The sequence below is a fragment of the Lepidochelys kempii genome, chromosome 3, assembly GCF_965140285.1.
Source record: "Lepidochelys kempii isolate rLepKem1 chromosome 3, rLepKem1.hap1, whole genome shotgun sequence".
In the NCBI taxonomy this organism is placed as follows: domain Eukaryota; kingdom Metazoa; phylum Chordata; order Testudines; family Cheloniidae; genus Lepidochelys; species Lepidochelys kempii.
This window is the reverse complement of record NC_136382.1, coordinates 165,529,938-165,555,879: the sequence shown is the minus strand read 5'-3', so window position 1 is coordinate 165,555,879 and position 25,942 is coordinate 165,529,938. Positions and strand designations below refer to the sequence as shown.

At 40.7% G+C, this 25,942-nt stretch overlaps 1 protein-coding gene across 1 annotated transcript in view; it reads right to left on the bottom strand.

Annotated features, from left to right (window-relative positions):
• Positions 1 to 25,942, bottom strand: part of USH2A (usherin) — a 572,584-nt gene that overhangs the window by 61,131 nt on the left and 485,511 nt on the right. The window contains exon 60 of the mRNA XM_073338913.2: positions 21,008 to 21,362. Coding sequence (XP_073195014.2) covers positions 21,008 to 21,362 — 355 coding nt within the window. The remainder of the gene's footprint in view (positions 1 to 21,007; positions 21,363 to 25,942) is intronic.

Here is a 25,942-nt window from a genome sequence, read left to right as displayed (position 1 = left end):
GCCATTTCCAGCAGTTATCAGGAACGTCTGAGGAGCAGTGTGTGTGTGTGTGGGGGGGATAAACAAGGGGAAATAGTTTTACTTTGTGTAATGACACATCCACTCCCAGTCTCTATTCAAGCCTACGTTAATTGTATCCAATTTGTAAATTAATTCCAATTCAGCAGTCTCTCGTTGGAGTCTGTTTTTGAAGTCTTTTTGTTGTAATATTGCGTCTTTCAGGTCTGTAATTGAGTGACCTGAGAGACTGAAGTGTTCTCTGACTGGTTTTTGAATGTTATAATTCTTGACATCTGATTTGTGTCCATTTATTCTTTTATGTAGAGACTGTCCAGTTTATCCAATGTACATGCAACACTCCTAAAATGTACTAATGGCAGAGGGGCATTGCTGGCACATGATGGCATATATCACATTGGTAGATGTGCAGGTGAATGAGCCTCTGATAGTGTGGCTGATGTGATTAGGCCCTGTGATGGTGTCCCCTGAATAGATCTGTGGACACAGTTGGCAACGGGCTTTGTTGCAAGGATAGGTTAGTACTTCAGAGGAAGGTATAAAGATCTCCAGAGTGGACTATACTGGAATAATCTGCTTACTGGGGAAGTAAGCCCTGGCAGTTAGTAGTTGGTTTATGCCCTAAAGCATGAGGGTTTCTGTCTTTTTTAATCCTATATAATGTAACTGTGGATGCTTTCATTATCCATATAAATGTCTATTGTGAATTAGACTGAGCTCCTGGCTTCAATGATATCTTGTGGCAGTGAGTTGTGTGTGTTGTGTAAAAAAAAATCCTTTTGTCAGTATTACATTTGTTGGTTTTTGGTTCTTTTGATGCCCTCTCATTATTACGTTATGAGGGAGGGTAAAAAGCAGCACCCAATTTGCTTTCTCTGTACCATTCATTGCTTTCACATACCCATCACATCTCCTTACTCATCTCCTCTCTAAACTACACAGTGTATCATCTTGTGATGGTACGCTGCTCATAACTTTCCAAAAATGTCACCATTTGAAAGAGATGGAATTTTCCAGGTTTTGTATATGCCTAAAGATGAATTCTTTTGGCAAGTTTGAATAGAAACAGTTCAGCTATTTTTGTACAGTGGGAAAGTGGAAAAAAACCTGCATTTTTAATTATAAAAATGGTTACTAGCAATTTTTTTGCTCTGCAGCCGTAACAGCAGAAAAACTGACACAAAGGTAACCCTCACCTTAAAGGGGACTTGTCCAAGGACAATCTAGATTTTAACATGGATCACAGTTGAACTCCCACACCAATGTCTTTGAAAATGTCACTCTATGTCAGTTGTGCACAATAAAAATAAGATGACTTTGCAATTATATAGGACTTTCCATCCAAGGATCTCAGAGCATGTTAAAGACATTAATTAAGCTTCACAATACCCCTGTGAGTTACTGCTTGCAGCTACAAACGAGTATTATTATTGTTGTTGTTCCTATTTTACACAGGTACAATAGGCAGTCACATTATTACTAATCACAGCCTTATTTTATTCCCTTTCCTCAATCATTCTGAGTCTTTGTCACTTTCACCCAGCACACACGAAAAGAGCAGCTCTAACCGCTGCTAAGTAGAGGAAGATAACACAGCCTCAAGGCAATTCACAACTTTAAATCCCTGCTCTCCACCAACACAATGGAAAATAGATGCAACGTTTTAAAGCAGAAGAAACTAATGTTTTATTATTCTTTTCCTCTGTACTTCAGTGAATGGTCCAAGCAAACCTCACCTGCCACAAGTGCTGTAACTTCTGTGCTATGCTATAAAACAATGATAAATAATTGACGTCAAGCTAAATGTTAAAGGCCATATTTTGCCTGTGGATGTGTGGCCCCATTTAAAGTTACTGGGAGTCCATATGTGCATCTAAAGGCACAATTTGGCCCTTAAAATTAAAGGAACATTTTCAAAATTTGTTGGCTAAAAACTGCAATGACAGTTGACACTGAGAGACTTTCCCTCAGGATTTTAAATGTGTATTTTTTGGGCCTTAAGTAATCATACTTCCCACAGGAAAACAAAATATCTGGCTCCTGGGATTGGTAATTGGATGTAGAGTCTTTCACCTCTGAGTCTCCAGTTCAATCCGGATTGTTTGATAGAGGATGAAAGTCATTGTCTTCTGACGGCTGTTAATGGTTAACAGGATGGGAAATGAGTTTGTGAGCTCAGTCCAGTTACATGTCCACATCATAAAAAATAACCTCATAAAACAATCTGTTCTTTTTGGCAGCCATTCTCATCAAAGAGCCATGGACTTGGTGGGTGCGGAGCCTGGACTGCTTTTTAACCCCTCTGTGACTGGAGCAGAGCAAAATGTTTGTATCAAACCTTGAACCCACTTCAATTAAGTCTCCAGCCAAGGTTCAATATTTTGGGTGAACCTCAGCAAAGGACATTCACCCAGTGGAGAAACTCAAAGACAACCCTCAGTCTACTGCCCCTCCCCACAACAACCCATGCTCTCCCCCCTCCAAACAGGGGAGGTATGATAGCTGTCTTCTCCCCACCAGCTGGATGCTCCCCCATGTTTGGGTGAGAGGCTTCTGTTCTGGATCACTGTTCAATCCTGAAGGCCTACTGGGGTCCCAGAAAGTGGCCTGAACACCATCCTTCACACACATGAGAGAAACCCCTGTCCCCATTGCAGCAGTTCTGCATTAAGCTTCTGGTATTGCTCCATAAGGCTCATTACAGAAACAAGAAAATGCTCACATGTCCCTTAGCAACTGTATGCTAAGAAATGAAGCCCCACAATTCCCAGAGAGCAGAAGAACATGTCTACAGGAAGAAAAGGAAACCTGAGGTTTGGTTGAGTTACTGCGGGAAACGTTCCCTGGGATTTGAATGATTTGAACTCAGATCCCCAAGTGAACAAGTTGCGGTGTTTGCTTCCAGAGTCCCTATGTTGTTCTTATGCCTACAACTGTAGTCCCTCTGGCTCAAGGTAGTGAAGAGAAGCTTGCAGTGACAGTCTCTGCTGTCCCTATTCTTCAGAGTGGGGACTTCAGTTTCAGCACTAAATTCACATTAGGGTGACCAGATGTCCTGATTTTATAGGGACAGTCCTAATATTTGGGGGTTTTTCTTATATAGAAACCTATTACCCCCTGTGCCAATTTTTCACACTTGCTATCTGGTCACCCTAATTCACATACATATATAAGCAGATGTACCAATTGCTCTTAAATGAACAGTAGACAAATTGGTGTGTAGACACTCCAACATAAACAGGGAAAGTAGGAACACAGGCAATGTCGGGATGTTATTTTTGTTTGTATTTCAATGTATTAAATGCTCTGATCATTACCTCTAGACAGGTCTGGAAAATATAAAATCCCATATTTTTGGCTGTTTAAACGGAAAGTTTGCATAACACCCTTCTGCTGTGAGTCAGGATTGCCCAGCAAAAACTTCATTTCTAGCCACAGAATAGGAGCACTGAGTATAAAGGAGTTAATTCACTTTCTCTTAGCTGATCATCCTGTGGCTTACATTAATTAGATGCTGCTAGCAAAGAGAAGTTAATGTATTATGTTGGGCTATTACTTTAAAATTATTTTAAAAACTATTGGCTTATTTCAGATTTTGTCTTTTCGTTGGATGTTGCAGTTAACATGGGAATTAAAATAAAGAATTACGCCAACAGGTATCTAGCCAGGTATAGCAAAACAAATTAGTGTAAGCTCACTAGTTGCAGAGTAGTATCTCTAGTTTATGTGCATTATTTGGGTTATAAATTAGTAAACAAAGAAACTACTGTGATTTAGTTATTATGGGCCAGATTTGTAAAGGTATTTAGTTACCTAAAGATGCAGACAGGCGCATAACGGGATTTTCAAAAGCACCCAGACTCCTAAACTCCTACTGATTTCAATAGAAGTTACATGCCTCAATGTTTCTAAAAATCCCACTAGATGCCCATTGGTTCATTTAGATGCCCTTTAAATAGCCGCTGGCCCTATGTCTCTAAACAAGGTGTATGTAAGCTAAGAATACTGCAAATGATTTTTGTCCTCCCTTGGTAGTTAAAATTTGTGACTTTTGCTTTCAGTTCACCTAGATCTTGAGAAAGATTCAGTCAGGTCAGTGGTAATCATTTTGATCAGCAAGTTGGAGATGGGAGAACTAGGCCTCTCCCTTTTTTTTTTTTAATGGAAAACATGCAACCAAGTTCCAGTAGCTGAGAAATTAAACTGCTGTCTCTCTACAGGGCTGATCCAAAGCCTACTGAAGTCAGTGGAACTTTTTCCATTGGCTCCAAAGGATTATGGAGCAGGCCCTCTGTGCTTGGGAGAACAATTGTGAATGCTGCACATAGACCCTGTTGAAGTTAGGACCATTCTAAAACGGCTTGCAGTTCCTCAGTCCAGAAAAGGCCAGATTTTGATCTTGGCTAGAGTAGATGCATACTGAGGTAAATGAAAGAAAAGCTTTGTGCACAGCTTTTCATTAGAGAAATGCTGCTACAGTTGAGAAAGAGAGGGGATGGAAATGGAACACAAGAAGAATCCCAGCATTAAGCTGAATTCTGCATCCCTCTTCCCTAATAATACTCATAATAAAGCTCTCGAATACAGACAAGTGAATCACTTTGGCGTTTTGGTTTTTCACATTGCACTCTACCACAATCAGGCTACTTATGACCACTCTTGAGAGCCAATAACAGCAGTGGATAATGCAGTGAGCCACTAAACACCATATTACCGATGTGCAAATCTCTGCACTGACTTCTAATTCATTTTCAGGTACAATTCAAGGTGTTGGCAAGGATCTTCAAAATTCTGCATAGTCTGGGATCATGCTACTTGAGAGTGTGATTTTAAAACTCCTTGCCAACACCTTGAATTGCACCAGACAGCAAAGGATTTTAAAGATGACCTATAAATAGTCTGTTTGTGAGTGTGGTGTGCTTGTGTGCAGAACAGGAAGGGAGCCAGATACAAAACACTAATAGGTATCATGTATTCTCATTTTAGGAATTATTTTAAAACCACCTAGACTCCAAGACTCCATTCATCACTTAAGTTACACATGCTTTGAGGTAGCATGATCTAAAGTAGAGAGGGCACTGCACTGGGAATCAGAAGACTTGAGTACTATCCCAGCCTCATCCAGCTCTGTGACCTTGGGCAAGTCACTTCATCTCTCTTCCCCCCTCTCTCCCTCTTTGTTACTCTTATCTGCTTAGATCATAAGCTCTTTGGGACAGGACTTTCTCTTAGTACGTGTATGTACAGTGCTTAACACCATATTGCTTGAGGCTTCAAGTTACTACTTTAGTGCAAATAAATTATCATCATCCCATAAAAGGGGGAAAACACATCTACACATCTGTACAGTATCACTATCTAAATGTACAAACTGAAACAGTCTAGGTCTAGCATTTATACTCATCTATGCAAACCGAGAGAGGAAATTTGAGTTATCATCTGATTTGAAATCCCAAACAGAACCACCTCCACTCCCCCTTCCCCGAAACAAAGACAAAAACACCACCCAAAGCACAATTTGGGACAGCTTATACACCTAAAGTTGGAAATAATATGCTCATTTGGGGAAAACATTTTACATACTACTCATTAATATTTTTATAAAACACCTGGTTAAAAATAAAAGTTCTCCGAAGTTTCATTCATTTGTGTGTGTGTGTGAAACAACTTGCTCTTTGTGGCAAGACCACAGAAAAAGCTATCATTGAAAATATTTCCCCCCCTCCCCCGACCCCGCTTTCATTCTTTCACACTAAGGTAAAATCCTATATTTGCCATTTTGATTCTGCAGACCTAATGCAAGTGGCTGCTACTCCATTAAAGATGAAGTAGTTGCATTGTTTTACAGTATGTCTGATTAACTCTTTGCATAGCTCTGGATGTAAAGAAGCATTGCGAATATCATAAATCTGAATTGAGGGTTTACAGCTAAGTACTCAGGGCAAAATTCCGAGGTGAATTTGTGTTTCACATCAGCAGGTTAGTATAAGTAGATGTAACTCTATTGGATGCCTGCTTACACCCTCCTGTTAGTTTTCCTTTCCTTTGATTCCCTGGGCATGTGAACTACACATGCTCACAGTGACTCACCTACAGGCATCTTACACCACCTCTCTATTTGGCCAGAATGGAGAAATCCTGCCTTTAGTTGTAGGTGCTGCCTACAGGGCACAAGGAGCAAAAGGGCTGCAAAGTGGTGCCAAATGTAGATCAGTTACAAGAGACAATCTGTCACTGCAAGGCAGAAGAGCTGAGGTCAGGAAGGTGCACTGCATGGCCAAAAAGGAGCAGGGTATGCCCCAGTTATGGCTTGCTGTAGACGGCAGTGTAGGCATTAACTAGCTCCTCAAGGCTCTTCCCCTTTAGCATACCCAGGCAGCCCACAACAGAATAAGGCCCTTGGGGTTCAAACCTGACTTAAACAGCAGTTCTGCTTGTGTAAGGACTGTAAGATCTGGGCTATATAATATGAGAGAGTAGAAATCAAACTTCTCCCTAACTTGTATCTGAAGAGAGGAGCAGAATTCTCTGCTCAGCCTTCAGAACTAGAGTTGACTCGGGCTCCCTATCCCACTGCACCACATTCTCTAGCGGTGCTCTGGGACAGGGGGTAGCAGCTGGTAGAGGCGGAGGTTGAGGAAGAAGGAGGGGAGTCTTCTCTTGCAGTTTTGGTCCAGGGAGCTGCTGGAGGAGCAGCTGATGGTCTTTTGTGCCTTGCAGGGCAATAGGGAAGCAGCAGAGACCTACAGATAAGGGGGAGGGGCAGCATAGGCAGGGACAGCTCATTAAATGAATTTGGGGGAAGCTTGGGCATGCAGTTTTCCACCAATCTCCTCATGCTGTGAGCAGCCTGATCAGGGACACTCTCTCTAAGCCCCTCTGCTTCCTGGTACACTGGACCATCAGCCTAACCAGGATATCGTCCCCAATTCTCCAGCCTCTGAGGAGGGTCACCCTCCCCAAAACACCAACACCCACATAACATATTAGAAAACTGGCTTATTTGAGTAACAGTGAAGGAACATCCTTAAAAACTGGCTTCATAGATCTAAAATCTACTGTACTCAATCAATTATGGGATGAGGGACAGCAAAACCCAGGACAGCAAAACCACATTCCAATCATGTGCAACACATTTTGATAGTTTATGTCACACATTGTCATATCTGAAGGTTGAGAGATATAATTTATGATGGGAGACTCTCAAAAGGTTGGGACTTTCTTCCTTTATCTATATAGGTTGTAATGTGCCCATCTACATAGTATGTGTGATGTTGCACTCCACATGCTTTATGTTTATAAGTGTGATATAACTGGAATATGCTTTATGCAAAAGGTCTATTGTAAGGTATCATTACAAAGCTTATAATCTACTGAGTGTGGTCATCCTATTGGTATGAATGTATCATTCTTGTATCTGAAATGAGAAATATGCAGTGTAACTCTGAGGTTCTACTGTAATTATGCTAAGTGTGGGCCATTCATGGTGGTTTGGAATCTTGATAGCTCCCATTGACTAGGACAATTGGTTGTAATGTTTTATTTACCTGCAAGCCTTCTTGTATATGTGCGTACCAGCACTGGAAGAATGGAGGGGGTCTCACAGGACATGTGAACGTGTCACCTAATACTGGAATCACAGAATCATAGAATATCAGGGTTGGAAGGGACCTCAGGAGGTCATCTAGTCCAACCCCCTGCTCAAAGCAGGACCAATCCCCAATTAAATCATTCCAGCCAGGGCTTTGTCAAGCCTGACCTTAAAAACTTCTAAGGAAGGAGATTCTACCACCTCCCTAGGTAACGCATTCCAGTGTTTCACCATCCTCCTAGTGAAAAAGTTTTTCCTAATATCCAACCTAAACCTCCCCCACTGCAACTTGAGACCATTACTCCTTGTCCTGTCCTCTTCTACCACTGAGAATAGTCTAGAACCATCCTCTCTGGATCCACCTCTCAGGTAGCTGAAAGCAGCTATCAAATCCCCCCTCATTCTTCTCTTCTGCAGACTAAACAATCCCAGTTCCCTCAGCCTCTCCTCATAAGTCATGTGTTCCAGACCCCTAATCATTTTTGTTGCCCTTCGCTGGACTCTCTCCAATTTATCCACATCCTTCTTGTAGTGTGGGGCCCAAAACTGGACACAGTACTCCAGATGAGGCCTCACCAATGTCGAATAGAGGGGAACGATCACGTCCCTTGATCTGCTCGCTATGCCCCTACTTATACATCCCAAAATGCCATTGGCCTTCTTGGCAACAAGGACACACTGCTGACTCATATCCAGCTTCTCGTCCACTGTCACCCCTAGGTCCTTTTCCGCAGAACTGCTGCCTAGCCATTCGGTCCTTAGTCTGTAACTGTGCATTGGGTTCTTCCGTCCTAAGTGCAGGACCCTGCACTTATCCTTATTGAATCTCATCAGATTTCTTTTGGCCCAATCCTCCAATTTGTCTAGGTCCCTCTGTATCCTATCCCTGCCCTCTAGTGTATCTACCACTCCTCCCAGTTTAGTATCATCCGCAAATTTGCTGAGAGTGCAATCCACACCATCCTCCAGATCATTTATGAAGATATTGAACAAAACTGGCCCCAGGACTGACCCCTGGGGCACTCCACTTGACACCGGCTGCCAACTAGACATGGAGCCATTGATCACTACCCGTTGAGCCCGACAATCTAGCCAACTTTCTACCCACCTTATAGTGCATTCATCCAGCCCATACTTCTTTAACTTGCTGACAAGAATACTGTGGGAGACCATGTCAAAAGCTTTGCTAAAGTCAAGAAACAATATATCCACTGCTTTCCCTTCATCCACAGAACCAGTAATCTCATCATAGAAGGCGATTAGATTAGTCAGGCATGACCTTCCCTTGGTGAATCCACGCTGACTGTTCCTGATCACTTTCCTCTCATGTAGGTGCTTCAGGACTGATTCCTTGAGGACCTGCTCCATGATTTTTCCGGGGACTGAGGTGAGGCTGACTGGCCTGTAGTTCCCAGGATCCTCCTTCTTCCCTTTTTAAAAGATTGGCACTACATTAGCCTTTTTCCAGTCATCTGGGACTTCCCCCGTTTGCCCGAGTTTTCAAAGACAATGGCCAAAGGCTCTGCAATCACAGCTGCCAATTCCTTTAGCACTCTCGGATGCAACTCGTCCGGCCCCATGGACTTGTGCACGTCCAGCTTTTCTAAATAGTCCCTAACCACCTCTTTCTCCACAGAGGGCTGGCCATCTACTCCCCATGTTGTGATGCCCAGCGCAGCAGTCTGGGAGCTGTCCTTGTTAGTGAAGACAGAAGCAAAAAAAGCATTAAGTACATTAGCTTTTTCCACATCCTCTGTCACTAGGTTGCCTCCCTCATTCAGTAAGGGGCCCACACTTTCCTTGGCTTTCTTCTTGTTGCCAACATACCTGAAGAAACCCTTCTGGTTACTCTTGACATCTCTTGCTAGCTGCAGCTCCAGGTGCGATTTGGCCCTCCTGATTTCATTCCTACATGCCCGAGCAATATTTTTATACTCTTCCCTGGTCATATGTCCAACCTTTCACTTCTTGTAAGCTTCTTTTTTATGTTTAAGATCCGCTAGAATTTCACCGTTAAGCCAAGCTGGTCGCCTGCCATATTTACTATTCTTTCGACTCATCGGGATGGTTTGTCCCTGTAACCTCAAGAGGGATTCCTTGAAATACAGCCAGCTCTCCTGGACTCCTTTCCCCTTCATGTTAGTCCCCTAGGGGATCCTACCCATCCGTTCCCTGAGGGAGTCGAAGTCTGCTTTCCTGAAGTCCAGGGTCCGTATCCTGCTGCTTACCTTTCTTCCCTGTGTCAGGATCCTGAACTCAACCAACTCAGAATCCATCTTAAACCTGGTGCTTTTCCATTTAGAAGGAGGGGTGGGAACCCAGAGAGACAAAAGATTCCTGCCTGGTGCCAAAGATAAAAAAAGGGGTAGAACAGAGCAAAGGGGGTCTCAGTCATGAGAAAGCCCCTACTTTTCACCTAAGATGCCTGCTGGAACTAACAAGGACTGTACCAGGGGAAAAGACTGGGCCCAGATTAGGAAGAAGTCTAGTCTATGAAAGAAGCTTATTGGAACATCTCTGAGGGTGAGATATATCTGTAATCAGTTTTTTAATGTATCAGGCTTAGACTTGTGTGTTTTGTTTTATTTTGCTTGGTAACTTGCTTTGTTCTGTCTGTTATTACTTGAAACCACTTAAATCCTACTTTTTATACTTAATAAAATCACTTTTGTTTGTTAGTAAACCCAGAGTAAGTGATTAATACTTGGGGGAGCAAACAGCTGTGCATATCTCTCTATCAGTGTTATAGAGGGCGGACAATTTATGAGTTTACCCTGTATAAACTTTATACAGAGTAAAACGAATTTATTTGGGGTTTGGATCCCATTGCTGGAGATAGGTGACCTGCTGAGTAGTTTTTGGTTAAAGTCTGCAGCTTTTGAGGCACGGCCCAGACCTGGGTCTGTGCTGCAGCAGGCTAGTGTGTCTGGCTCAACAAGACAGTGTTCTGGAGTCCCAATCTGGCACAGAAAATGGGCTCAGATGTTGTCTCAGCACATCAGATGACAGTCCCAAGGGGGACTCTGTGACTGAACCCATCACAGTATGTAAGTGCTGAAAAGCCTGGATGCTCAACCACAATCAAATAAGAGCTCTTTGCAGCTGTACAGTTGGACCAGAAACCCTGAGAAGAAGTTCTCATGAGATTTCTACTACTTTATGCCTTCAGTTGGTTTGGAAATATAGTAAGGATTACTCATGGTATTTTGGCACTTCCACTTATGGTCCTGGCTTGTACAAGGAAGTTGCAAAGGCAGGTGAAAATAAAAAAATATATATTTTTTTCAGTGATCTTAATTTTATTGATTCTGATAAAAAAATCCAGTTCAAGCTTGGTTTGACTTTAGCATGTAGGGTTGACAGTAGAGCTTGTCGAAAATGCTTTTTCCCCCCAGTGGAAAAGATCAACTTAAATAAAAGATGAGATTCTCATGCAATCACATGACTCCAGAAGCTGAGATTTAAGAAAAACATCAAATATCACGAGAGATGTGATAAAATTGCAAAAGCTGACAACACTGAGGTATAATTTGTTATTGAAATTGGTGAGCTAACCTCACCTGCACTTCTTTTTCTCCTGTCTATACAGGATATATGTACACAATTGGCCAGATCCTCAACTGGTAATGGAGCTATGATGATATCCACCAGCTAAGGAAATATCCAATGGCCAATATCCACATGTAGAATGAAAACTTACACGACATTCAAAGTAGAGCTGGTCAAACTTGACATTATGAGTAATATTTGGTATGAATTTATATCCCTTTTTTTCTTAGTTGTTTTGTTAATCAATAATGATTTTCTTGGAATTTCTTCCTTATTTGTATTTGTAGTCACAATATAGTTTGGACTAATGATTTTTAAATTAGATGCTATTTGTGAATGTTCACTTTAATTATTCACTATTTTTTCTCAATGTTGTCTGACTGTCACAAGGTATCGTTTGTGCTCTTTGATTGGATGAATACAATTTTTCTAAAAAATGAACAAAAAATAAGGAACAGCGAATAAGAGAAGAGACACTTTTCACAGGAATTTTAAGATGAATAACCTTTGTGCTAAAAATTCATGAAATGTTTGGGCTTCTAGAACATCTCCATGAATACCTTGCAATTTTCCAAATATTTGCAAATAAAAAATATGAAGCCACAAATCATAAGAGATCAAAATCAGTCCTTCTACTGCAAAAATATTCATGATTTTTTTTCTTTTCCTATATAATCAGCTCTCTCTATAGCTCTGTTGTAACACAGAGGCACAATTACTCACATATTATTACACATGCACAATGCATCTGAATGCTTTTTTCCTGTTTTTAAGTTTCCATCACTGTCTGTGTGAGAAATGGAATAAATAAGAAGCCATGTCTTTTCAGACTGGAAGAGTTCCAAAAGGGAAAGGGCTCTTGACATTACAAAGCTAAAGGAGTTCTGAAGACACTTTCTATTTCCATACTTGTTCCTTTGTATGCTAGGTTGCCTGCCATTATGTTTATGTAATTCTGACAGTGTTCTTAATGACACACTAACAGATTGTAAAACACGCTGCTGGCATTTACTTGTTTTTTTATATTTTTAAAACAATGTCCTTCATGTAACAGTAGTTAAGCGCGGCAGAAGGACATCATTAGAGCCATGGTTAAACTGTAATTTACACCATTAGGAAAGCAGGAGCAATTTTTATTGCCTGGCAATTTTCTTGCTGAAATATTTGGACCATATGGCTCAATTTGTGTAATAACCTTAATTTCAGCACCCTTCAGGTCTGCCTCCATCTCCTACGAATGGTAAAATGCGGTTTAACAGAAAAGGCAACTGTCTATAGTTAGAGAGTTGAGATTAATAACATGTCACGTCCTGTTTTTGGTGAAGGAATTCTAACAGCAGCCAGATGGTATCTCTACAAATAACTGTCAGGGGTCTTGATCTAATCAATACAATGTATTAATACATCTCCCTTTGCTGCTTCTCGAGGGGCTAGTGCATAACATCTGGAAAGATTGGGGGGACCGCCAAGTAGAAAGCTGATTCTTTTCAGAATCAAACCGAGCCCAATTAATTTTTCATGTACACTTGATAACTGTTTCATAATGAGCTATGCGACTTGACGGATTTAGGGTTGGCAGTATGGGCTGCTCATGATTCCTACCCCCATTCAGTCCACTTATAGAAACCAACCCATTAATCAAGCTATCTGGCATAAAACTGAAATCTCAGCTCAGCAAGAGATCAATAACCATCCTAAAAAAAAAAATAAAAAAAAATCACAGAACCAGGCTTTAGTGGGCACAAGTATCCAGCCATTACATTAGTAATTGCTTTAGCAAAAATAAAAGTCAGGGCCATAATCACCCAATAGGAACTTGTACTATAGAATTCTTTACTTGCTTCCTGTCAAAAAGTAACATTTAAGTCTGTTAAAAACACTGTGATACTGCCTTCTAAATATGGCCACTACTCAGTGTAATGACTGCTATAATGACATTAATATTTGTATAGTTCCGTACATTAACATGGCATGTTACAAACAGATCAAGACATACTCCCTGCCCCAAAGAGCTTACTATTTCTGAAGCAAGACAATACATTAGAGAAATGGAGAGTGTGGTAAGGTTATGCATGCATTCCTGGAGTTTTCAGCAAGGGCTGAAAGGAAGAGAAAGAGGTCCATTAGGCAGGCAGGAAATGGGAGAGCATTACACATATTGGGGCAGCCTGAAGATGAGAGTTTGGAATAGAGTCGAAAGGGAGCAGTAAAGAGAAAGGAAAGGACTGAGAATACTAAATTTATCTCACATAGGACACCCAAACAGCAGTTTGATGAGAATGAATTATGGAGACTGCAGACCTGGACTGGATTCAGATTGGCTCCTTGGAGGTAAAAGACTCTGCATACCTTTACCTAATCTTTGTATCACCTAGTGCTCTCTTGTTTTTAAACAGATGCAATATTTCTCTTTTTATAGAATTACAAGTTAATTTTAAAAAATCAACTAGGATATAAAAATACCAGATTAGAATTCCCAGTCATTATGAATACAAGATACTTGGAGGTCAGTAAACAGCTTTTTTCAGATCTGGAACTCCAGTAGTCATGTATGATAGTCACCAAGGTACTTAATTAAGCTACATTTTCATGAACCCATCAGACAGAGATGTTTTGCAACCACCTAATATTGCCAGGGTAAAACTTGGGTTAATTTAATTCTAAAATCTGGTCAAATCCAATAATATCCTTTTCTATTATCTAAGTAACTGTAATTTAAAAAAACTTAAATATGGACAAGTTAACTGATAAACTTATTTTTTCTTTCCCTACTGTACATTTCTCTTTGCCAATTTCAGTAGATGTGTTTGATCTTTGTACGAAAGCTCTTTCAACTTGACTAGGAAATCTTCTTTTAAAATTTGAGTCAAACATGGCAGAGTAACATGGGGGGGGGGGGAGAAGTTACTTTATTACATTGTAAACTATATCTTATCAATCACATTTGTGAACTGACTTCCCCTTGGTAAGCATTTATTTTGGTTATAAAACCAACCAAATTTTCAGTCAAGTGCTATGCTGGCTGATTAGTTTACTCTCAACCTCTCAAGACTCAAATGTGAGACATATGGAAGCCAATAAGGGTATATTTCTGTTAGTATTTCACACACAGAAGGCACCTGAAATGTGTGTGAAGTACTAGGCCCTTAACAATGCAGGACACAAGAATAAAATAATATTATAGAAATGTTCATATATGGGGCTAATTTCTTTTAAAAGTAACATATCCTTCATGACAAGAGAAACCTGAGAAGTCTACTTCTTATTTATCCTTTTAGAAAAGAGAGGTCATGTCACAGAACAGAATGACCAAGAACAATGCAGTCATCAGCACGAGGATTTATGAAGAGGTGGTTAGAAGATTAAAAAAAATAAAACAAAAATATTTGTATGAAATAATAACTGCTCCCAAAGGAGAGTCTCAGTATATCATCACTGTCTTTTTTATCTGTTTAAACTAGTCATGTGATCCAGACTTGCACAGTCAGATAGAAGGACTGGATGGCTCAGATTGTTGGTCATGGGATATGGAACTGGTCAACTGTAAATCACCCACCTCTCTTAGGTAGTTTGAGCCAGAGTAGGGGCTTAATGAAGCACTTAATCAGTTTCTGCAGGGGCATCACACTGCCAGTCCAAACACCTATTCACACAGCTGTTGTGCCAAAGCCAACACATTCATATTACAGAATCCGGGGGTCCGTGTCCCCTATTCACGTTATACAAACTTATCAGACTCAGAGGGGAACAAAAGACAAACATGTTTTTATTTTTGGGCCTCCCCAGTTCATAGCCAAATAAAACAATGACAGGAATTCCAATCCAGCCCCATTCTGAATCTCTGCAAACAAGCTGTTGCATTTTAAAAGCTGCATTCAAAGAAAAATGATTCATTTGTAAACCAATCACATATGCCACACATGTGGCGGGTGTGGGTCATTTCATTTGAATTAGAAAGCAAATGTCTCTATACTTGAGAGGTCACTGGCTGTTGTAAGTTAAATTCTTTTCACTGTTAGGCATAATTAAAATACTCGAGCTGAGGTTTCAGTAATTTAAACATTGCAGTATTGTTGTAATATTTTTCTAGGCTTCAAGAGTTCACAATTGTTTGGTCCAATCAAACCTTGGAACACTGGAGAAGTTATCACCCATCAAGGTAATTACTTTCAAGTTGAAATAATTACTCCATCAATGTTAATGGTCTTTCAACTTCAATAAAGCACTCACCTGCCGATAATCACTGCTAACCTCTTGCTCTCATGCAATTCCCTCTCTATTTAGTGGGTTATATTACAACCCTTAGAGTGGTCACTTGTCCTGAACAGCTGCTGAATTTCACTTTGATCGGCTGTGAACCATAAAAAAATTAGTCATCTGTGTATGATTTCCTCCTAACCCATAAGCCCTTGCAGAGCTAAGGATATGATCTCTTGGCTGTAACGGGGCACTTTTGGGGCAGCCATCTTGATTTTAGTGGTGGATTCTTCCCACTTGTTAACAACAGGACAGCAGTTCAATTAACTTTTGCCCTCCAATGCCATTTACAGCTTTTGGTCTCTGCTAAGTGGCACATATTCTGAATTTATGGCATGTGTCAGTTATGATATAGAGTATTTCATTTCATCTTGTTTCCTTACAACACGCCATGGGTTTCCTGGGCACTTGAATAGCTTTCATAATAACTTAATAGACGTGTAGGAAAAAGTCTTACGGATATTGTTCTACGGTTTTTTCCATCCTCAAATTTACAGTGTGTTTTTATGGTATTATATGAAAGTTGCCACCAAAGAAAATAATTCTTTAATGACAGTTTACTATATATTGGTATATGAGATAATGCAATATTTCTATATACCCAGAAGTAGAAATAATTGTAGTATGTCAGATTTACTGCTGACAACTGCTTCTTCACTCTATTTATGGAAGAAAAAATAAAGTCCCATACAGTATGTATTGCTTATTTCTGTATATACTATCTAGTGGATATAATGATTTTACATTCCAGGGATCTGTAAAGCAGGATATAATGACTGGAGCATAGCTGTCATGCCCATCCAATGTCCCTTCTTAAAAATTCATGAGATAAAACTTTAGTATATATTATATTAATAGGGATATGATCATTGCTGTTGTTTATAATTTATATTCTGGTAGCACGCTCAATGTGCAAGTTATTATCAACACATACAGTCAAACAAAATCCCCACATGCAAATCTAAAGCCCTCATCCTGAAAAATCCAATGGGAGTACTCATGTGGTTACGTGCTTGCAGGATCAGGGCCTAACAAACTAAAATCTATCGATCAAATGAAAATTGCTAGTCTCTATATCTTTTATATATCCTTTCAAATGTACATGGCACCCTTAGTTGCTCTTTATTGAGGAGTGACTGGGTTAGCCCCCAAGTGTCCTAATCCTGCAATCCACTGCACATAGGCACACTGCTAGAGCCTAGGCAGAGTCCCACTGAAGTCAGTGGGGATCTGTGCAGAGGTGAAGGACCATAAAATCTCCAGTAAAGCTGAGCCTGATGGCACACATATTCTATATATCCCTGTGCAGAGCACTGTACTCAACTTCTCCCACTTATGTTCTATTCTATCTTTTGTCTATATTGCATGATTGTCTTGTTTTCTTTTACAACTTCCGCCTTTACATTCTTTCCTTCTCCCTTCCTCTCACCCTTTCTCCAAAATATACTCTAAGAGCTACCTTTTCTTAGATACTGAACTCCTTATAACTTATCTTTTTGATTTGCCTGGCCTTCCCTGATCATCTGATTGTCAAACAGCCAAATACTTAGACTAGTGGTCATGGGAGATGTGGTATATTATATCCATGAAAGAGACAGCGTTTACTCACACTTACCTCACAGTGGTATTCGACATACAGCAGTTTCAGTAGCTCTGGTAACAGGGTAGAATCCTTTTACTTTTTCATGACAGCCATTGTTGGACTTCAGTCTACTATGCTGCCACCTTTCAATCAGCACTAAACACTGTAATAAACTAGCTATGTAGTGTCACAGTTCAAGACAACTGTACCTGCATTTCCGCTCAGTGGTCCAACAAAGTACCTACTTTCAGGCTTCCAGCTCACCTGCCATTGCCTTTCTGGATGGAGACCCAAGTCTCTCTCCTTTGTGACCAGGCTATTTCCAGGCTGCACAGTTCCCTGCCTACACTGTGTATTTCCCCAGCAGAGGCAGGTAGCCCAAGGACACCTGCTTGCTTTCTCTTCAGAGACAGATAAGAGGTGTAATTGCTCCAGATATAAGTTATCACACAGACTTCCTATGCAGATCTACTTTAATTCTTATGGTAAAAAGCATTATTAAGAAAACATATTAAAAACAATAAAGGAACCTGCACGCATGCTAATAAGCTTACCAGAATTAACCCCAACCCTAACAAGGGCTCTGGCAGGAGCAGTCTTTCAACTCCCCATCCAAGGAATTTCATTTGTGGTCACAAGTTCATCACAGCTACAGCTCAGGAAAAGCACCCAGTCTTATGAGACCTCAGTAGGCCCAGTCTTTACAATCCTAGCCTGAGGACTCGGGCTGTCCAGACCAGGGGTCCTGTCCATTTGCTGAATCAGGAAGAAGGCCCTGAGCTAGCTCAAAACCAGGGTATTTATCCAAAACCCCATACTTTGTCTGTTGGTTCCTGGAGAATCCAATTTGAACTAGTATATGAAGATCTCTCTGGGGGGTGGTTTCAAAGGGCTGATAACCAGAGGAATCACATTAGCACCCCTCTCCCTACTAGAGAAGGTACATACAATGCCACAATAACACATGCACTATTTTAATACAATGTACCCCAAAGGTATTAACCATAATTCAATAAAGTTTAATTTAATTCAATCACGTTTATCTTAATTCCATAAGATTTGTTCAGAATATTACAGAATATTGTCAGTCTGTCACGGGTAATCTGAGTGGCACTGCCCTCTACTGGAGAGAATCAGAATTACTTCTCTGTATGTCATAAGCCCTATGCTGCCAGCAGCTACTGGAGATTCTTTTTTTAGTTCAATGGTAGGAGTTTGTGATTTTAGAACATAGATATCTGAGTTCTATTCCCATTGGCATCACAACATTCAAAGTGGTCAGATAACTGTAAAGGCCTAGGCCATGGATTTGACACATATTAAATTAAATATAGCTTAACACATCTTTACAGGGAAGTAAATGGCTATGTTTCAGGGAGGTAGAATAAATCTATCAAGGGTTTTGAAAACCCACAAGGCAAATCTCATCTGGATTTGGAAATGGATAGAAAAAAAATAATCAAGATTGAGGAGCCTGCAATGATATTACCAACCCTCAAATTTTTATTATGCATCACCACTTCCAATAAAGCCTTCAAGTTTATTTTTTGGTTAAGCTTAAAGTGGCTAGGTCATGTCCAACAGGCAAGAAGCACGGGTGTGAGTAACAAGAACACATATGGCCATAAGCCTTAAAATACAAGCATTTCCTTTTTCCCCCTGGAATATTCTAATGTGATAAGAAAAGTCTAACAGATTAAATAAAGGAGAGAGCTCACTGATTGCTCAATACTTTGTCTTGCATGGTAACATGGAAGCTTGTGTGAGAGAATGACTAATGGCATATTCCATGGGGAGCTCCAATAGAAACGCTTTAGGAGATTAAATGATTTAGCCTCGTACCCCTGAAAGCAATATTTTAAAGGGGCAGAAGTTTAATCATTGGAATGCTAGTTCCTTCAATACAATTACGTTTTAATTAAAGCGTCTCATTCACAAAAGCTACAGTTAAGGATGTATCAGCAAGTTCATGATAAAATTCTATTTCCAAGGAGTTAAAACTTTAGAACTTAGTGTCCAGGTTTTCACCTGTTGTGATAATTGACCTGACTTCATGGTATCTTTGATAACAGGACTCATTGCCCTTTATGTCAATATCTTTGATTCCAGGCTCTAGTTGTTACATTATCTTCAGAACACAAAAGGCATGATTCTGGTCTCAGTTACACTGGTGTAAATCAGGACTAACTCCACTGAGTTCAATGCAGTTGCACCAATGTAAAACAAGCAGAGAAGACAGGAGCATCAAATGCAGAGATTTCTTTACAAAGAGCAGCATAATATTTAAAAAAAAAAAAAAAGGAAAAAAGGCAGTAAAATGGATAAATACACATGATACAGGAAAGTAAAAAAAAGTCACTGTCACCTTAGTATTTGTCAAACAACTTTGCATATGCTGCTTATGTAATTGAGATTCCATTTAGTGTTTGGGCAAAATAAAGCATTTTGGAGCCAGAAAGGTACTAATTCAACAAATAACAACTGTTAATTTAAAAAGCTTTTAAATGATGTTGTTAAAGAAACACACTATAACATTACTTAAAAGGCCATTTTAGTAGATTTGATTACCCACAATACAACCATCTTGGATGTTTTCTGTTGTTGTTGGAATGCCTAGAAGACACTGCAATACATGACTGGGCAAGGCCTCTCTCTCTTTTCACAGTAAGAGGCATGACAAATCTTATCCTTTAAGGCTTCCAGGAAAGATAAAGTGCTGTTTTAGAATCGTATACCTATGGGTGCCTTAGATCCCTCAGCTAGATTCCACTCATTTATGTCAAGAGGACTTTTCTAAGGAAGTTTACGGTAAGACCTTAATACTGGATATTAAATCTCAGCATGCCACTATGTACAACTTCAGTTATCTGAATATAAACGGAATATTGAATAATTTTGGATAATCACTGTAATTGATAATGGCCTTGGGACATGCTCATGTTTTGGACAAAAGGAAGGTTAGGGTATATGAGGTATTCAAGTTTGGGTACCTACGAATCTTAAAATTATACCAGCACAGTAGATTCTTGGTACACTATAAAAGATTGTTTTCAGAAGACTGTCAAATGCAATAGCTGACATTGCATTATATAGTCTAGTTCAGCGGGTTCTATGTTGACCACAAAGTATCCCTTATGGAAAGATTTGAAGTGAATGGTTAGAAGAGAGGACTAGTCAGTAATCATAGACAGCATTACCAGCTCTGCCACTGACTCTCATCATGGTCTTGGTCTAATTACATTAACCCGTGCCTCAGTTTAACCATAATGACGATAATAGTACCTCCATAGGACTTCATTAATTAATGTTTGTAAAGCACTTTTAAGTAGAAGATAGCATAGAAGTATTGTTATTATGTATTTTGTGTGCCTGTAAGAATTGATTTGCTTCTAATTCAGAAGAGTTATGAGGCAAATCTTCATAGATTCTGTAAATAAATCACATATGTAGAACTAACAATAATTTTCATGTCATGCTTAAACCAGCATTGATTTCAGATTAATAAAAACATTAAATCCAAGTGGGATTGATTTTGTTTAGCTTGTTATGAGCAGCCTCTTAAAACAACAAAAGAATAAAAATTACACTGGATGTTTTTTCTAAAAGGAATTACTGTGGGGAAGTTCTATGGCCTGTATTATACAGGAGGTCAGACCAGATGATCACAATGATCCCTTCTGGCCTTGGAATCTATGAACAATTACGTAGAAGATTTAGGACCACATTTTCAAAGTGAGGTACACACAAATAGACATGCACACCTATTTACGCAAGAAAAACCCTACTTTGTGCTCAAAATCATACATTAGCATCTGTATATCAATGACTAGACATCTACACAGGTAGCTGTTATGCATACACTTGATATATATGAATGTAAATTAGGTGTCCAAAGGCTGAGTGCGGAAACCTAACTGAAAAAAATGACCCTATATCAATATTTTAATGTAACACAGGTCAAAACCAGCATATAATCTACTCAAACACTGGTTTTAATATCCAGTTCTTACCGTTACAGTTAACGCTGTAATAGCTGGGATGCTAAACGTTGGATCACTCCGTTTCTCTTGGTAGACCACACGATACTGAGAAATAACCCCATTGGGAGAAATAGGTTGGGTCCAGTTCAGCAGCACAGAATATGCACTTGTAGCTTGTGCCCAAGGGGCTTGCATGCCCCAAGGTGGAGCTTCCAAAGTTTGTGTTGAAGACCACAGACTATCCACTGACCCCCTAGAATTTTGAGCTCTGACACGGTATTCATAGATAGTGAATGGCTGCAGTGCATCAGAAGCATCAATAAATTCCAAGGCTCCTTCAGACCAAATGAATAAAAGCAGCTCCTCTTGAGTGTTTACAGGACGTCTGAAATACAAATAAAACCAGTCCATTTAAAACTTACAGTGACTTAAACATAGTCAGATGATATTGAAGTACAAGTTCTAAATTCAGTCTATACTTGAATGTAATACAGATCTTATCTCTATTTGTTGTATAGGCAAGAAACTGCCCTCCTTATTTTGCCTAAAAGTCACCAGCCTATGTCAGGTATTGACTATTGAAAAAACTTTCAAGGAAAAAGGTAAATAACTAATTTCTCTTTGCCCTTAAGTAGGAGAAAACTGTGAAAACTCAATCAATACTACTGTAATAGCACTGAAATAGCACCTTGTCCTATATTATAGAACATTCCAGGCCCAGGGCTTCAAAGATGACTGCTTAAACTGAGGCCATATTGTCTACATCCATATTTAGTCACCCAAACAAGTTATCTGATTTTCAAGTGTTGCAGATTCTCAACATTTTTGAAAATCAGGACACTTATTTAGGTACTTACATCAGGACTTAGGAGTCTAACCCCGACACTCAATTTTGAAGACTTTGACCCACTTTATTATTGAAAGCAATTTGTTGCCTAGAACAGGGGCTCTTGACCTTTGTCTTTCTGAGGGTCCCCTAACATGGTATAAAAATTCCACGGGCCGCCTGTGCCACAACTGTTTTTCTGCACATCCAGTAGATTAAAAGCCAGGGACAGTGATAGGGGGTAGAAAGCAGGGCATTGCCCGGGAGCCCATGTCACAGGGCACCCCGTGAAGCTAAGTTGTTCGGGCTTCAGCTTTGTGCCCTGGGCCCTAGCAAGTCTAACACCGGCCCTGCTTGCTGGTTTATTTTGGCAGACTCCCTGAAACCTGCTTACAGCCCCCCAGTGGAGAACCACTGGCCTAGAACACAAAGGGCCAAATATTCAGACAGACCTTTAAAACTGTGCCTATACATTTTGCCTGTACTCCAGTTTGCACGTGAAAAAAAAATCACATTTCTGGATGAAATTGGGATTCTTAGTCAGACTGAGCACATCCATATTCCAGATGTAATTGTAAAAGCTCATTAAAAAACATGATCCATGGTGCTTTCCCATAACATAAATATGTATCTATTTCAAAGGGATTTTCTACTTAAAATATTTTGAGGCACTTTCCCATGTCAGCAATTGAAGACTCATCACTGTCCACACATATGCACTTAATATATCCATTCCAGTTAGGGGTAGCTCTGCTACTGGCAAATCCTGAGATTCTGCTAAGCTCCAATGGAGGTTACAGGTGATCAGCTTCTCTTTTACAATTTGGCTCCACTAGGATGTTAACTTAGAGTTGATGGATAAAGGCAGGTCATAAGTTTCTAGATGAAGCTGCCAAATCACTTACCTTTACGAGGAATAAAAATGTTTGTCTGGAATGAAACCTGGTGGTTGAAGACTATGATAAATATCAGTGAAAACTGTGCTGTACCTCACACGGATTTAGGTATTTTCCTTACTTTTAACTGAAACCTTTGCCTCCACAAGAAATAAAACCATTTTATCCCTGCATTCTAACAAACAAAAAAGGAAATGACATTATCTGTCACTTGTATCGCAAATACAGCAAATTCACAGGAGTGGAATTGGTTTGTCTGGCTACCGAGTGTCATCATTTCTTCACATGCACACTGGCTGAAGAACATTTCTTTGGCAAGATAAAAATCTGAATTTTAATAATTCTGTCAGTTTTTATTTTGTTAGTCCCACTTTAGTCACTATTTTTAAGGATACAAAAAAACAACAAAACTATTTAAAAAAATACTAGCAATCTCGGGTGCTTGTAGTATTAGACTCCCATATATTTTATACAAATATAAACAAAGGATGCACATAGTTTTGCATGTGCACATATATTCAGGGTGAAAGTAACTTGAAGGACTTACCGGTATGCTGCAGTTGTGAGCAGAGGGGCAGGGCCTCAACCAGAAGGGCTGGGGCCTCAACTGGAACAGGCGGGGCCTTTGGAGCCCGGGGCGCTTTAAACCACTGACAGAGCCCCTGGCCACCGCCACTACCCCGGGGCTCTGGCAGTGGGGCTGCTGCCGCTACCCCAGAGCTCTGTCGGAGATTTAAAGGGCCTGGGGCGCTGCTGCGGTAGCGGCGGCCAGAGCCCCTGGCCCCTTAAATTGCAGCCGGAGCTCTGGGCTGCCGCCGCTACCCCAGGGCTCTGGGAGCGGGGTTTGTGCGGCGATTTAAAGGGCCCAGGGCTCCGGCCGCTGCTACTGCAGCAGAGTCCCAGGCCCTTTAAATTGCGACGGAGCCCCGGGGGCTCCCGGCTGCCGCCGCTACCCTGGGGCTCCAGCAGCTGGGCTCTGGCAGCGATTTAAAGGGCCTGGGGCTCCGGCCATTGCCAGGAGCCCCAGACCCTTTAAATCGCTGGCCTGGGGAAGCCAGTACCATCGGCAGCGTACCGGCTCTTGCTGGTACGCCATACCAGACCAGACCAGCTTACTTTCACCTCTGCATATATTCATAAGTACACACATAGATGTGTCTGCCCTTAGACAGGTACATAACCACCTGCCTCCCTCCCCCCTGCCATTTCTCCCAGTTGCAAGAAATTGGAGAATTTCTAGCAAACTCTGGGGTGTTGTGACCCCAGGATATTGTAAAGTTTAAAGGGTGGGAGCAAGAGAAAAGCAAAGAGATTTTCTGGGTCTCACGCCTCCAGATTGGGGGAGTGAGCAAAACACAAAACATGTTGATACTGAAGATTTGGTGATGGCGTTGGGTGAAGGGGAGGAAGGACAGGCTCTCTTACTGCCCCTAAAATAAGAAGTGTGAGCCTTTGATGTGGTGGAGGAGAGTGGATCAGTGGACCTACACATTGACCCCTAACCATACGTCATCAAGTGTCCTCCAGCATAGCACCATGAGTTTGATTTTTCATACTTTCCTCCATATCAAATTAAAAACACATGCAGAATTATCATTCAGATGTCATTTATTGTGCTCATCAATGTGAAGCGCACCCTTACAAAAGATGGATGCATACTTTACCTTTCTCCTCTTTCCTGTTGTTTACTCACACTGTTCCACATGGTAAGATGTATTTCCTTCTTGCAGTGCTTAGGTACCTACATGATAGGTATCTTAGAAATTCCTCAGATAGGTCAGAAGACAAAGAACTTGTCCATAGGTTTTAAAAATCAAGTGTAGAGGATAATTGTATCAAGACAAGGTGGATGTATATTTGCAAACCCACCCCACAAAACCAATGATATACTTGAGATACATCAATGATATTTTCATCCTCTGGACAGATGACCTAAACTCCCTCACAGATTCATAGATTTCCATCTTGACTTCAACAAAGACCATGTGTCCATTAAACTCTCTCTCTAGAACTCTCCCACATGAGCATCATCTTTCTGGATAACACAATCAGCTTCAGCAATGGAACCCAACAGACACCTATATCCAAAACCTCTGGATCACCACATCTCACTTCACAGATATAGTGACCACCCCAAACACACCAAGAAATCTGTTATCTACAGCCAGGCACTCAGCTACCACAGAATATGATCTGAGGAAAAAGTCCAGGATATATACTTTAACACACTCAAAACCACCTTCACCAAACAAGAACACTCCACCAGAGAAGTAGATTACATCATAAAAGAGGCCATTCAAATACCCCTAGAGAACTTGCTTCAGTACAGAAATAAACCCCCCTCTGAACGCACGCACCTAGTTGTTTCCTACCACTCCACACTGGGATCCATACAGTGTATCATCAAACAACTTCAATCCATACTTGATGGGAACCCCATCCTGAAATAAATTCCCACCTTTTCTGAACTTTCCCTTCTGGCCTTCAAACAACCCTCCAACCTCTTCAAGCTCATCATCAGTGGCATGTTCCCACAGACCAGGACACAACAACGCAAAGCGGCACCAGACCCTTCCAAACCAACAGATATAAAACCTGCAGACTTATCTCCATTGCTACAATGATCAAACGCCCTGCACAATACAACTCTGAAGATCCACGGGTTCTACACAGGCCTATAGCAATCTCATCCAGTGCATGAAATGCCCCATTTATGTGGGTGAACAACTATGTGGGTGAAACCAGACAATCGCTACGCTGTTGAATGAACTCACACAGGAAAATGATAAAAGACAAAAACACCGTATCACCTATGGGTGAGCACTTTTCACAAAGCGATCACTCCATGTCTGTGCTCAGCCTCAAAGGAAACCTGTGCAACACTTGCAAAAGTTGAGCCTGGGAGCTTAAATTCATAACTCTGCTAGACACTGATAATCATGGACTGAATAGAGACACTGGATTTATGGCTTATTACAACATCCGTAACCCACTAACAACCCCCACTCCAGCTGCTTCCCCCTCTCTTTCCTCCTTATGACTGGAGGGGTGTTAACGGGCCACTTCACCTTGAGTCCCTTGAAACATGCATTTGCTACTTATGCTAAACAATCTGCTCCACCTTATATTTAGCTGTGACACTCTGAGTTAGTTTCTCTGCAGACGAGCTCTGAGTAAGCTCAAAAGCTTGTCTCTCTCACCATCAGAAGTTGGTCCAATAAAAGATATTACCTCACCCACCTT